Raw genomic sequence first — 14799 nt, 5'->3', positions numbered from 1 at the left:
CACTGGCTGTTGCCGCCCCCAACAGCTCTTGGGGATAGCCCTCCTGAGAAGGGTTTTATCAGGCATCACTCCATGTTTTCTTTCCTTGTAGCGGTCGCCAGTGCAGGCCAACAGTTCCTCCAGCAAGACGGCCGGGGCCCCCACGGGCACGGTGCCACAGCAGCTGCAGGTCCACGGCGTCCAGCAGAGTGTCCCTGTCACCCAAGAGGTGCCAGGCCAAGGCGGGCGGCAGCTGGGGCGAGGGGTCCTGGCCAGGCAGCCTCTGTAGCCTTCTAGGGCTGTGAGAGCTGGGCAGATGGGAGTCCTGCCACCGGGAACTTTGGCAAGCGCTTCTGCCTCTCTCCAGACCCAGCACCCTACTCTAAATAATGGCTTCTGTCCTGGGGCCTAGGGTCAGTGTGGTTGGAGCTGCTGTGAGGATGAAATGTGGTCCTGTGGGAGGCACCTAACCCTGAGCAGGCGCTAGAAACAACTTTGACCTCTTTGGGCCGATTTGCCTGCAGGAGCCCCAAGGCCAAGTCCTGGCTCACTCCTAAGAGACTCAGGGAGAAGCCCTAGCCTCCAATCTGTTTCCAGCATTCTGGAGGAGGTGGTGCTCTGAGCCACCCGCCATGGTACCCAGGGCAGGTTAGGTGAGAGGTGAGGGTTGTCTGTCATCTGGTTGTTATCACTGACACTGGTGCATTCCCAACCCTCAGAAACCGGATAAAAGCATAGATCCTCTCCCCAAAGGAAGCAGAACTGTACCCCAAAGGAATCACAGATATTCTGCCTGGCACCACAGCCCCTCTGAATATCCAGACCTGGGTTTGAGTCTATGCCCCACGACTCATCACTTCCCCACCCCACCCCAGCCTCTGTCCCTCACTGTGCCCTGAAGGTGATACCTGAATCCCCAGCATGGAAGTGAGGACAGTGGGAGTCCTGGACATGGGAGAGTGGGATAAGCCTGAAGGGAGTGGAGACCGAGAGCAGGGACTCCCTCAGCCAGTTTCTGGTTCATCTCTCAGCCTTGTCACTTCCCCTCAGCCTTGCCTTGCTGAGCCTGGATTCCACACCTAGGACAGTGCCCAGGGTCAATGTGTTAATGAACCTGGAAGGCACTTGGTGCAGGGCCGGCTGTGAGAAGTTGGAGAAGGTGGCCTCTTTCTTACCAGGCTGCTCCCAGGCTTATATGAGTGCATATGGGCCGGGGGTGGGTGCTTAGGGATGGGTTTGCCACCATCATTGCCATTATCACCGTGGTCTGATTCCCTTTTCCCTCCCCAGAGGTCTGTGGTCCAGGCCACTCCGCAGGCACCCAAAGCCAGCCCTGTGCAGCCACTCACGGTGCAGGGGCTCCAGCCAGTTCATGTGGCTCAAGAGGTACTATAGCTCCCCCACCTACATCTGGGCAGACTGGGGCTGGTCCTGGGCTGGACTGGGGAGGGTTGCAGGCCCCTCAGGCCGCAGGGAGGGAATAGAGCGCCCCCTGGGGTCCTAAGGGCCTAGCCCCACACTGGGCTCCACCTCTGGCTGTGGGCTTCCCCTTCCCTGGCACCTGGCATTTCAGGGCCCAGGTTTTGCTGAGAGAATAATCTGGGGTCTCACCGGAGCTCAGCATCCCGGGGGGCGGAGGCCTGAAGCCCTGATTACCCCGCAGTGTCTCTGTTTGTCCTCCAGAGCTCAGGCAGTCAGTTTCCCGCTAGGAAGGCAGAGCAGCGAGAGCGCAGGCCCACGCCGCCGCCGGAGCCGCCACCCCGGCCGCCCTCGCCCGGGCCGGGACCTGGCGCGCTGGCCCCGGAGCCACCGTCGCTCCCACCCGCGTGCAGCGGCGAGGCCCCGCAGCTAGACAGCCCTGAGCTGCTGCCGCCCCATTACGATCTGGGCGCTGAGCAGTGGGTGGAGCTGGTGGGCGTGCTGCCCCCACACCTGCTCCTGCCGCAGCAGAAAGTGGTCCTCGAGCCACTGCCCGGGCTCCCGGCCCCAGCCAGCCCCGACCAGAGGGTCAGGATCCAGAGAGTCCCCCAGGTGCTAGTGTTCAGCACGGCTGCCACGGCCCTCAAAGTAGGTGGAGGGACAAGGGGAAGGCGGGGGCGGGTTCCGCTGGCCCCGGCCTGCGCCCGGCCCCTTAGGCCCTGGACACCCCCTCAGGCCAGCCAGTCTTGGGGACCCACTTTTGACTCCCTCCCCAAAGCCAGTTCCAGGTCCCAGGCTCCGCCCCACAGAGGGGTGGGGTACGTAAACCCCGCCCCTAAAGCCCTGTGGGAGGTTCCAAGTTCCATCGTACAAACTGGGCCCCACTCCCGAACCCTGTCTCTGCCCCTAAATCCCGTATTAGATTTCCCGGCCCCACCCCTGCAAACCAGGGGTCAGTCCCTAGTGCAGACTCCATCCATGAGGGCCTGCCTATAGTTCAAGGCTCTGGCTTTAGCGACAGCCTTGGCCCAGTGGTTGGCTCTGCCCCTGGGGCCCAGCTTTCACACCCACAGCAGAACCTGTCTGGGCTCCCCTCTGTATGTCCCGCCTCAGGCCCCACCCTTGCTGTCCCCAAGTGGAGCAGAGTCCTTGCTTCTGACACAGCTCTGCCTGATTCCCAGCCCTGGCAGAGGCCGCAGCTCCTGGGCTCTGACTCCTGGTCCTGTTCATTGTGTGTTCAGAGAGCCCAGAAGTGCAGCCTGCCAGCCTGGGAGCCAGGGGACCGGGGAGCTGGGTTGCCACTAGCCTTTCAGGGGCAGAGGAGGAGCTGGTTCACCTTTTGACCCTCTGCATGCTCTTTGTCCCGCGGCAGGTGCAGCAGCTCCAGCAGGTACCTGTCCCACATGTGTACTCCAGCCAAGTGCAGTATGTGGAGGGCGGTGACGCCAGCTACACAACCAGTGCCATGTGAGTGGGAGGAAAGCTGGGGGAGGAGACAGGATTAGGATCATAGGTCTGCTCGGGAACCCCCAGGACTGGAGGGCCCAGTCCCAGTCCTCAGGGGACCAGCCGGCCCTCAAGGCCTCAGGTGACAGACAGATGGTGGGTGCTCCCCCGGGGCAGCCAGCAGCCACAGGCAAAGGTGAAGCAGGGAGGACCTATAGGTTGGGAAAGGGTTCCAGCATAACCTAGGGCTTTGGAGTCAGATGGGCCTGGTTTGTAGCCTCCTACAAAAACAATTTTTAATTAAAAATTTTACAAGATAAAAATTTCAAAGGAACATGGAATGTTAAACAGTAAAAAAGAAATTGCCCCCACTCTTTAATCCCCACCTTGCCCAGGGCGGGCACTCTGACCCACTTTTTTGTTTCCTCCCAGAGATAATCTGAGAATAGAAACCACCCTTTCTTTGTTCAGAAATAGAGGCAGCATGTTCTATCCCTTATTTCTTTCCTCAATGTGTAGCTCAGATCTTGCCCTCTATTTGCTCAAATGGGTCCGGGTTACCCTCTTTCAACACTGTGAATACTCCACTGTACAGACATAGCATGAACAACAAAGCCAGAGCCCACCCAGCTGACACATAGGTGACTTCCACTCCCTGGGACTGCGCATGGCACATAAATTCATGTCACATCAGGTAGACGTTCCCCAGGCCTGCCCTAGCCCCAGCCCAGGATCCTCTACATGCCACCTTCCCTCTTCCATCCCCCATAGTAACAATTCCAGGACTATAGTTACCATTTTTTCAGTTTTTAGATGTTTCATTAGATTTTATTTGCATTTTTCTAATTTTTTCCTTATATCTCTGCCACCTTCCCCTGTGGGCATGACGCTGGTGGTCCCCAGGCCATGATGCTGTGGCTCCCCTCAGGGGCATGGCCCCAGCACCTGAGTCATGATTCATGGCATCCAGCTACCTCCCAGTTGTACTGATGTAATTCTAACGCTGCCAGCCTCCTAGCTGTGCATTTAACCAGTGCTGGCAGGGACCACAGGGGGCATTGTGGAGAGGAGACAGGCCCCAAGGGCCACTAGGATGAGAGGGTCAGAGCTGAGCCATGAGCCCAGGCCTGGGGTCGCAGGGTGGCTCCATCTGCTTCCCTTGATAGTGTCTGTCCCTTGCTTCTGTTTGAATTCTTCCCTCTGTGATTACAGTATGTGTGATACCATGTGGTCCATTTTACCGTCAGTTTTGCTATATGAAGTTCTTGGGGCACTGAATCTTCTGTCTCTTCCTCACAGTGGCTCATTCCTGGATTCCCAGCTCTTGATGGGCCTTTATCCCGCCCTAGTAAAAGCCACAGCCTCCGTGCCTCTGTCCCTGTCCAGGCCAATACCAGAGATGCACACATTCATTCAGTCAGTCAGCAAATAGATGCAGTATTTTTTTTGGAATAAGTGATGCATGTGGGGAACTGGACTGGTCCTGGCTGTGGTCCCCGCCACTGGAATGTGTGAACACTTGCTAGTGACGGTTCAGGTCACCACTCTCGGTGTCACTCATTTGGTAGATGTGGGCATTTGATCAAGATCTGCATCCAGGTGTCTGAGGGGCAGGGCCACTCACCTCCAGTGGTTAGCCTCTTACCACTCTTGGACCCACCAACTCCCTCTCCTGGCTGCCCCCAGGGGCCCCTATGGATGGCATACAGATGGCAGACATAGATAAGAAATCCACCTTAATCTCCCCTCTCTTACCAGCACACCGTCTGCTCCATTCCCGCTTTTGTTCGCCTAATGGAATGTTATGGGACTTGTCCTTTGGCAGCGTCATGAGAGCTTCCTCCTCCCCCCTCCTCCCCTCACCCCTATGTAGGGTTCCATCACCTGTTACCTGACAGCCCACTGGAGATAAACCCAGTCATTTTTACTCTCCTGCTACAATTCGCAAGGCTTCCTCCCCTGCTTCCTTCATGAGATGGCTCCAACAACACCACCTAAGCCAGGGCTTCCCGTGCTGGCCTTCCTGTCTTTCTGGACTTGTAAAACTTAATGTTATTTTAAATCACTAATTGTTGGGAGGGTTCAAACATGAAAACTATGTCCAATGATGCCTAGTGAGAGAGGTGCCCCTCCCAACCCCTCTCCACCCCCTTGAGCCAGCATCATCTGAGGCGGGTCCTGGGAAGCTGGAGGAGCACTCTCCAGAGCAGAATAGGTTGCTAGATCCACACACAAAAACGCATCTGCACTCAGGGTGGCCACTGGATTCAGAAGTAGAGCCAGCCTCCCTTTGTTCAGCACCCCCTTCCCGTCTTGCTCTCCTCCGGGGCACGGACCACCTGATACAGTGCCCTCAATTTACCTCTGCATTAGGCTTCTCTTCTGGCTCCCCCCCTAGAACATGAACTCTCCTAGGCGGGGCCTTTTTTGTCTCACACACTGCGGGTCCACAGTGCCGAGTACAGCACCATCCCAGCGTACATGTGGCCTGTTGCAAGTTAACTCAACTTTTTCTAAAACATAAACTTTGGGAGGCAGTTGTTTGTTTGTTTTTATCCTCACCCGAGGATGTTTTTTTATTGATTTGTTTTAGAGAGAGAGAGGAAAGGAGAGAGAAAAACATCAATGTGAGACAAAAATATAAATCAGTTGCCTCCCATACACTCCCCAACCAGGGATCGAACCTGCAACCCAGGTGTGTGCCCTGACTGGGAATTGAACTCACAACCTTTTGGTGTACAGGATGGGCTGGCACTCCCATCTGAGCCACTCGCTGGACATGTAGCCCTTTTGTTTTAGCTTCCTCACCTGTGATCTGGGGACTCCCATGTGGATTCAATGAAAATTTGCTCATTAAGCCCTTGGGGTGGTGCCTGGCTGGCACTTAGGCTGTGGCTTCTTGCTCCAATCCTGGAAGCCCACACCTGTAGGATCTCCCTCCTTCATGCCCCTCGTTCCCCAGCTCTTGCCCCTGACTCCCCTCCTTCTGCTTCGTTCTCAGCCGTTCCAGCACCTACCCCTACCCCGAGACACCGCTGTACACGCAAACAGCAGGCACCAGCTACTATGAGGCTGCAGGCACAGCTGCCCAGGTCAGCACGCCTGCCACCTCCCAAGCGGTGGCCAGCAGTGGCTCCGTGCCCATGTACGTGTCTGGCAGCCAGGTCGTCGCCAGCCCTACCAGCAGTGGGGGCGGGGCCAGCAACAGCAGCAACGGCGGCAGTGGTGGCAATGGAGCCGGTGGCGGCGGCAGTGGTGGAGGCAGCAGCGGCAGCAGCAGCGGAGCAGGCACCTACGTGATCCAAGGTGGCTACATGCTGGGCAGTGCCAGCCAGTCCTACTCCCATACCACCCGTGCCTCACCAGCCACTGTAAGTACCAGCCCTGGCCCCTGAGGAGGCGGGTGGTGAGACCCCTGCAGACACCTACGTAACCTGGCACCATGGTGCTCAGATGAAGATGGCCTAGGATTGAATTATCACTGTTTGGCCTTAGACAAGTTATTCAGTCCCTCTGAGCCTCAATAAATATGCATGAAGCTCTTAGAGTGGTACCTCAAGAAGTGTCACTCTGATTATAATTGATAATAGCAGATAGATAGCAAGGAGAGGGAGAAGTAGGCACCATCATGAGGGGAGCTGCCCTGAGCAAGGTTCTTTGTTCATCTGGACGGCACTGAGATACCTCCCTCTGCCAAGAGATGGCTGTGTGCAATCACTTGGGCAGCCTGGGGTCCCAACCCCAAATGGGCCCCTCATCAGCTCTGTTACCATGGGTGGGTCAGGCCCTGGTAATTATGGGTGGCCCCTGTCCTCACAGAGCACGGGGGTCTGGAGTGATGTCTTCCCCCGTTTTTGTTGTTAATCCCCACTTGAGGATATTTTTTCCATTGATTTTTTTTAGAGAGAGTGGAAGGGAAGGAGAGGTGGGGGGTAGAGAGAGAAACGTCCATGTGAGAGAGAAACATCTATTGGTTGCCTCCCATACACTCCCCAACCGGGGATCAAACCTGCATCCCAGGTATGTGCCCTTGACCAGGAATTGAACCCGTGACTCTGGTGTGAGGGCTGACACTCTAATCGCTGAGTCACCCCAACCAGGGGGCTTCCCCACTTTTTTAACTACTGTCCACGTGCATGGTGACCCATTGTGGACCACATAACTCAGATGGACACTTTCTCAGAAGGTAGGGACCTCCCTTATATACCCTGACTTCTAGTCTATTTTTCTTTTTTTCTAATTTTTTTTTTTAAGTTATTGATTTCAGAGAGAGAGGGAGGAAGGAAGAGAGAGAGAAACATCAATTTGTTCTACTTATTTATGCATTCATTGGTTTTTTTCTTGTATGTGTCTTGACTGGGGATCGAACACGCAACCTTGATGTATTGGGACAATGTTCTGACCAACTGAGCTACCCAGCCAGGGCTAGTCTAGTTTTCCTTAATGCGGGTGTGACCCACTAACCAACTTAATGATCCCCTAATGGGTCCTCGCCCACAGTTTGCAGACGTGCTGCATAGAAGAGTGCTGTCCAATAGAACGTTCCCTGGTGATATAAATGCTCAGTACAGAGGCCTCTGGCCACATGTGGCTATTAAGCCCTTGAAATTTGGCGGGGGTCACCAAGGAACTGAGTTGAGTTGCTTTCTTTAAACTATTTTGATACAATTTTAGAGTCACAGGAAACTGCAAAAATAGTAGAGACACCCCATGCGCCCTTCCCCAGGTTACCCCCACTCGTTACATTTGACATAACTGCAGTACAGTATCCAGTGAGGCCGCCAGCATTGCTGTAGCGTGGGTGTCTGCTGATGTGTGTGTAGATTTGGAAACCACTACCACAGTCAAGATGCAGAACTGTTTCAGCACCACAAGGTCTCCCTCATGCTAACCCTTCCTAGTCATGGCGCCCTCCTCCCGCCCCACATCCCTAACCCTCTGCAACCAGGGATCTGTTCCCCATATCTATATTGTCATTTTGAGAATGTCTATGAATGGAATCTTACTGCCTGTGACCTTTTGACATTGCTTTTTCCACTTAGCATAAATTAAATTTGTATTTACATAGCTATATGTAGCTGACAGTGACTATATTAGACAGTGTGGTTCTAGAGAATTCCCATGGGTCATTGTGATAGGATATGCCCTACAGTGGTTGTCTGGTTCACAATTGGAAATTGGTACAGAGAGCACTAAACAATGAGTACTACAGTCCCACCTTAACCATGGGGGATTCATTCCAAGACCCCCAGTGGATGCCTGAACCCTACATATACCGTGTTTATTCCTACATATACATACCTATGATAAAGTTTAGTTTAAAGGCACAGTCAGGGATTAACAACAACAACTTATAATAAAATAGAATAATTATAACAATATGTTGTAATAAAAGTTATGTGAATATGGTCTCTCTCAAAATATCTTATTGTATTGTACTCTTCTTGTGATGATGAGAGCTGATGCAGTGCCGACATGATGAGATGAAGTGAAGTGAATGACATATGTGACATAGTGTCTTAGGCTACTGCTGACGTTGTGACATGTCACTTCCGTGATCCTGGACATTGAGCCATGACATTGTCAGTGGTTGGATGTCAGGAGCAGACAGTGTTGATGGCTGGGGAAATTGAATATTTTGGACTATGGTTGACCTTGGGTAGCTGAAACTGCAAAAAGCAAAACCATGGATAAGGGATGATACTGTAGCAATTCTTAGCACTCTTCCATCTCCTCCTGGCCCCAGGTCCAGTGGCTCCTGGACAACTATGAGACGGCCGAGGGCGTGAGTCTGCCACGGAGCACCCTCTACTGCCACTACCTACTGCACTGCCAGGAGCAGAAGCTGGAGCCCGTCAATGCCGCCTCCTTTGGCAAGCTCATCCGCTCTGTCTTCATGGGCTTGCGCACCCGCCGTCTGGGCACCAGGTGGGGCCACCTGCCCCTGATAGCCACAAGGACCACCCCACTCCAAGTTATCCAGGGCCTCAGTTACCTCTCTCATGCCCTTGCTCACTCCCCTCCAGCCCCACTGGCCTCTGTACAGCTTTCCACCCCAGGGCCTTTGCACCAGCTGTGCCTTCTGCCTTGTGTGCTTTTCCCCACCTCAACTCAAACAACCTTGAGTCCCCTTAACTAAAACTGCAGCCTTTCCCTACTTCTCTGACACTCCGACCTTTCATTCTTCCCTGCTTACTTTTTCTCCTTAGCACTTGCCATTGTCCAACATACCTTTTATGTTACTTCCCTTGTTTCTAGCCTGTCTTCCGATGTTGAAATGCATACATCTCGCTAGCGCAGGGGCTGCACACAGTCAGTGCTTAATCAAGGCTCGAGTCATTGAATTCACACAGGAAGGAACAGGGAGCCATTCCATGAACCCACCCTTCCCTGCCCCTCTTTTGCAACCCCTGGGCCTATGCATGCATCTCGGTTCCAGTTCTCAGCTTCAGCATCACCTCATAACCTTCAGCAAAGTGCTGCATTTCTCGATGCCTCCATTTCCTCACCTGTCCAAGCAATCGTCATAGGGTAGGGATGAGGAGCATGTGGACTTGTATGTGCTCAGAGCTCGGAACAGCACCTAGCATGTTCTTATGACTAGTGGTCAACAAGTCTTTGCTGTGGAATGTCTCCCCCTCCTGTGGGCTCTTTCTGGCCCCCAAGTGGGTATGATATGAAGCTCCCGGTGGATGACTAGTGGCCTCCCCAGCCCAGCCCTCACCTTCCACCTCACCCTCAGGGGCAACTCCAAGTACCACTACTATGGCCTGCGCATCAAGGCCAGCTCGCCTCTGCTGCGGCTGATGGAGGACCAACAGCACATGGCTATGCGAGGCCAGCCCTTCTCACAAAAGCAGAGGTAAGAGGGCAAGCTGGACCCTGCACTGATGGGTGAAAAAGGGTGTTCTGGCTGACCCCCACCCAATTGCCCCGCCCACCCCTTCTCCCCCAGGCTCAAGCCCATCCAGAAGATGGAGGGCATGACCAACGGTGTGGCCGTGGGGCCACAGCAGGCCACCGGGCTGTCAGACATCAGCGCCCAGGTCCAGCAGTACCAGCAGTTCCTGGGTGAGAGCCCCCTGGCCTATGGGCCGGGGCCTGGGTCAGGGTTTGTGGTCCCAGCTGGTTCACTTGCCCTCCCTGAGCCTTGTCATCCCCCACTGCACAGGGGGGACTCCTGCTTGGTAGGAAAGTGGTAACCACTTAATCAGATCCCAGGATGAGGCTCCAAGGAGACAGGCAGGTAGGGGACAGAGGGCCTCATGGTGTCCCTTCCTGCCCCCAGATGCCTCGAGGAGCCTCCCTGACTTCTCAGAGCTTGACATCCAGGGCAAAGTGCTGCCCGAGGGCATCGGGCCTGGGGACATCAAGGCCTTCCAGGTCCTATACCGGGAGCACTGTGAGGTAGGGCCCCCGGCCGGTAGGTGGGGTGAGGGAGGGCCACGCTGTCCACCAATGGCCCTGAATGTCCGGCCTCCCCACAGGCCATCGTTGACGTCATGGTGAACCTGCAGTTCACCCTGGTGGAGACGCTGTGGAAAACCTTCTGGAGGTACAACCTCAACCAGTCCAGTGAGGCACCCCCGCTGGCCGTGTGAGTCCCTGGGGGAGAGCGGGAGGCGGGGAGGAAGGGGAGGACTTTGTGAGTCAGTACCAGAGCTGGGGTGGCTGGGCCTCAGGCATCTTGCAGGAATGGGGGCGCTGCCTGACTCCTGCCGTTGGTGAGGTAAACGTGGCCTACTGAGCCCCCTCCAGAGTGTGTATAGGTCTGACAGTGCATGGGATGGGGTGCCCCACTGAATCCTGTCTTCCCTGCAGTGGGTAGGTGGGTGCCTGTGTCCCAGTATGCAAAGTATAAGACCCATCGGGCCCTGGGGCACTGAGCCTGTGTCAGCCTGACCTTAAGGGTTAGACAGAGGCAGAGAGCACCTGCCTGACTCAAGACGGGGTGTCTGCAGGCACGACGAGGCTGAGAAGCGGCTGCCCAAGGCCAGCTTGGTGCTGCTGTCCAAGTTCGAGCCGGTGCTGCAGTGGACCAAGCACTGTGACAACGTGCTATACCAGGGCCTGGTGGAAATCCTTATCCCTGACGTGCTGCGGCCCATCCCCAGTGAGTGCGCTGCTGCTGCCCCCTCAACTCCCTGTCCCCCACCCCTCAGTCCTCATCAGCTCCCACTGCCACCCACAGGTGCCTTGACCCAAGCAATCCGGAACTTTGCCAAGAGCCTGGAAAGCTGGCTCACTCATGCCATGGTGAACATCCCTGAGGAGATGTTGCGGGTGAAGGTGAGGGTGAGGGGCCAGCCTGGGTTTAGCCTAGCTCCTTCCTCCTGGCTGCAGGGCCAAGGTCTGGGGGCTCCGGGCTGGGTCTCAGTACCGCTGCCCAAAAAGGCATTAAGATTTATCCCCCTGCCTGTCCCCTGGGAGTGAGCTTTGGGCATTGTCTTTACAAACTAGCTTCCTCAGTTACCCATTTCTGAAACAATACCTCACAACACAGAATCTTAAAAACCAACTGCAGCCCTGGGCAGTGTGGCTTAGTTGGTGAGAGTGTCATCCTTTATATAGAAAGGTTGTAGGTTAGATTCCCGGTCTGCGTGCATTTGGGAGGCAACTGATGGATGTTTCTCACATCTATCTTTCTCTCTCTCTTCCCCTCTCTCTGAAATCATTGAGCATGTCCTCCAGTGAGGAGTTAAAACACACACACACACACACACACACACACAAACGGCAAACTTGAAGTAGTTTTCTTCAGACAACCTCAACAGAAAGTGCTTTAAGTGTTCAGAAATAGATAAAATCTTTAAAAAAAAAAAAAAAAGGAGTTACACTGATAAGGAAACAGAACAATAGCCCTCTTTATCAATGCTACACATTCACCAACTACTTAGATGTGAGGAATTAGATGGTATGTGCTTGCTCTTGAGCAAAGAAGGAAAAAAATACGTGTTTTTTTTCTTTTCGTAAAATGCTAACAAGACAGCTAAACAGAACTGATGTCTAAAGAATCACCCCTGGATACACCGGACACAGGCAGGGCTGGGGGCCTGTGGGGAGAGAGTAGAAGCTGGATCCAGGGGGAAGCACTTCAGAACTGGCAAGACTCATGTATTCATTCATTGATTAAACACATTTGTTAAGTGCCTACTGTATGCCCAGCGTGGTTCTTAGTGCTGGCAGCACAACAGTGACCAAGATGAACCAAACTCCGCCTTGTGGAGCTGTCATTCCCCGGAATAGTAAAAACATAATAGAAGGAAATTTATTGAAGCAATGCCCTTTCTGGGCAGCGCACTCAGATTTTCTGTTGTGGCCTTTCATAATAATAATGGTGGTCAGGTATAAACCATTGATTTTGGGGGGGGAACCCATGCTTTGGGTGGGTGGATACCCAAAATTTGAAATTTCCAACCTCTTGCTCTCCCAACAAAAGCAGTGAGGTATACCCCCATCCTACTTAGGAGAAGAAAAGGGCTCAGAGAGGTTGCAGTGGGTGTGGGTTCCGCGGAAGCCACGAGCCCCCCCTCCCCTCGCCCCCAGGTGGCAGCTGCTGGCGCCTTTGCGCAGACGCTGCGGCGGTACACGTCGCTTAACCACTTGGCGCAGGCGGCACGCGCAGTGCTGCAGAACACGGCGCAGATCAATCAGATGCTGAGCGACCTCAACCGAGTGGACTTCGCCAATGTGCAGGTGAGCACAGGGCAGGGCAGGTGAGAGTAAAGCCGGGCCGGGTGATTCTGGATCGGCGGCTGAGTCGGGGACGCCCTCCCACTGTGCCCAGGAGCAGGCCTCGTGGGTGTGCCGCTGCGAGGACCGAGTAGTGCAGCGGCTGGAGCAGGACTTCAAGGTGACGCTTCAGCAGCAGAACTCGTTGGAGCAGTGGGCGGCCTGGCTGGATGGCGTCGTGAGTCAGGTGCTCAAGCCCTACCAGGGCAGCACCGGCTTTCCCAAGGCCGCCAAGCTCTTCCTCCTCAAGTGGTCCTTCTACAGGTGCGCCCGGCGGGCGGGCTCCGGGAGGGGCGGGGCCAACGGGCTTAGGTGGTCTTTTATGAAGGCAGATGTCTTGGGGGGGAGGGGGGCGGGGGAGCTAGGGCCTTCCACTCTTACTGGTGCACACCCCACAGAAGCCTGGCGGGGCAGGGGCTGGGGGCGGGGGGGGGGGGGCAGGGCTAGGGTAGCTGGGCTTGCTGGACCCTGCAGCCGGGATGTGGGCACAAGGGATGGAGGGGCGGAACCGGCCTCACTCCTCCTCCCCGCTGCTGCCCCAGCTCCATGGTGATTAGGGACCTGACCCTGCGCAGCGCGGCCAGCTTCGGCTCCTTCCACCTCATCCGGCTGCTCTACGATGAGTACATGTACTACCTGATCGAGCACCGAGTGGCTCAAGCCAAGGGAGAGACCCCCATCGCCGTCATGGGCGAGGTGCGCAGGGAGCGCTGAGGGTGCGGGCGGGGCACCCCTTGCCGGAACCCACACCTTTTTTCCTCTCCCCTCCTTCCAGTTCGCCAACCTGGCCACCTCGCTGAACCCCCTAGACCCAGACAAAGGTAGGCGAGGCTTGTCCCCGCCCAGGGCCCAAGTCTGCGATGGGGCAGGGCGCGATGGGGCAGGGCGCGGGCTGTGGGGAAGGAGGCACCTGCAGCAGGGGGCGGGGGACGCAGCGCCCTGCACTGAGTGGTTCTGGTCCGTGTTTCCCAGACGAGGAGGAGGAAGAGGAGGAGGAGAGTGAGGATGAGCTGCCACAGGACATCTCGCTGGCGGCGGGCAGCGAGTCGCCCTCTCCTGCGCTGGGCCCCGAGGCTCTGGAGCCTCCGACCAAGCTTGCTCGGACAGACACACGCGGCCTCTTCGTGCAGGCGCTGCCTTCCAGCTAAGCCCGCAGCCCCCCCTGTCCCGCCCCGCCCGCCCCCTCCGCCCCTCCACTCCAGGGTCCCTCACAGCTCCTGTGGCTTCGCTTTTCCCACTCCAGCCTCGGCCAGGGTGGGGAGGGGGCCTCCCAGACAGGGAAGTCAAGGGGGTCCCACCCCCGACAGGACCGGCACAATCACAGGGCCGGGTAAAGCCACAGCTGCAAACTGACACAAAAGACGTGCCTTAAGGAACCCGCCGCTGTGCCCAGGTGCCCTTTGGGGCAGCAGCCTGGCCCCTTGACCCAGAAGGCAGCAGCCTCTCCCTCCCCCCCCTCAGGGGGCAGGCAGGCAGGCCCCCTCCCCTGTTAACTTATTCAGCTCGCTGGCTTTGCACAGCCTGTCCTGGGCCCAGCCCTGAGCCCCGGGTGGGCACAGGTGGGCATCACCTAGGGATCCCCCCACTGTCAGCAGCAGCCCCGGGACCCCTTCCCCAGCAACCCCACTGCTCCCTCCTCCTTGGTATAAGTGCAATTAAAGCCGTGGGTGTCGCATCTTCTCCAGAGCTGGGTTCTCCCTTGCCCCACAGCCCTCGAGGGGGGCACTGCCCGGCCTAGCTCTGGGGAAGGCAGCCTGGCTCTAGGGAAGGCTGCAGGGGGCACTGCCTCCAGCTTCCAAAGAGCAGTGGGCTGGGCCTGGTGCCGGAGCCCAGAGGGGCCTGCTGCGGGCAGCAGGGCCCAGAAGTAGCCTGCCCTCAAGGCCTGGGCTCCGCTCGCTCAGATCCAAGACCACCCCCCATTTCCCCCACCAATCCTGCCGCTGGCTGGTTTGTAATGGAACCTCCGTGCTTCTCCCTGCCGTGTGCCCGCCCCCCACATGACTATTGTGCGATTTGTGAGTGCCGCCCAAGCGGAGTCGGTAACTTGGGTTTTTTTCCAACCATCATGGCCTTATCTGTTCGGTTTTCTCAGTGTTTTCAACCTGTGAGATAGATGTTTATGGCAAAAATCACACACAAAAAAAGAAAAAAACCTGACCTATTGTATAAAAATCACTATTTTGTGTGCTCCGCAGTGCTGCAAGCTTTTGGGGTGGTCGCCCA

At 56.0% G+C, this 14799-nt stretch overlaps 1 protein-coding gene across 9 annotated transcripts in view; it reads left to right on the top strand.

The window, feature by feature from the left end:
• RFX1 (regulatory factor X1) overlaps positions 1–14752 on the top strand; it is a 33253-nt gene extending 18501 nt beyond the window's left edge. For 6 of the 9 annotated variants that reach the window (XM_059696599.1, XM_059696598.1, XM_059696597.1 and 3 more), the window contains 17 exons: positions 92–208; positions 1270–1365; positions 1663–2046; positions 2771–2865; positions 5846–6215; positions 8591–8772; positions 9587–9706; positions 9800–9915; positions 10133–10251; positions 10332–10441; positions 10806–10957; positions 11036–11133; positions 12391–12540; positions 12632–12840; positions 13119–13272; positions 13352–13397; positions 13549–14752. In XM_059696599.1, the coding sequence (XP_059552582.1) occupies positions 92–208; positions 1270–1365; positions 1663–2046; positions 2771–2865; positions 5846–6215; positions 8591–8772; positions 9587–9706; positions 9800–9915; positions 10133–10251; positions 10332–10441; positions 10806–10957; positions 11036–11133; positions 12391–12540; positions 12632–12840; positions 13119–13272; positions 13352–13397; positions 13549–13724 (2694 nt within the window). In that variant the 3' untranslated portion in view covers positions 13725–14752. The remainder of the gene's footprint in view (positions 1–91; positions 209–1269; positions 1366–1662; positions 2047–2770; positions 2866–5845; positions 6216–8590; positions 8773–9586; positions 9707–9799; positions 9916–10132; positions 10252–10331; positions 10442–10805; positions 10958–11035; positions 11134–12390; positions 12541–12631; positions 12841–13118; positions 13273–13351; positions 13398–13548) is intronic. The other 3 variants (XM_059696600.1, XM_059696603.1, XM_059696605.1) reach the window with 3 other exon arrangements.
• Positions 14753–14799: the final 47 nt, after the last annotated feature.

The sequence above is a fragment of the Myotis daubentonii genome, chromosome 5 (assembly GCF_963259705.1).
Source record: "Myotis daubentonii chromosome 5, mMyoDau2.1, whole genome shotgun sequence".
Lineage (NCBI taxonomy): Eukaryota > Metazoa > Chordata > Mammalia > Chiroptera > Vespertilionidae > Myotis > Myotis daubentonii.
This window is presented reverse-complemented; position numbering and strand designations above follow the sequence as displayed.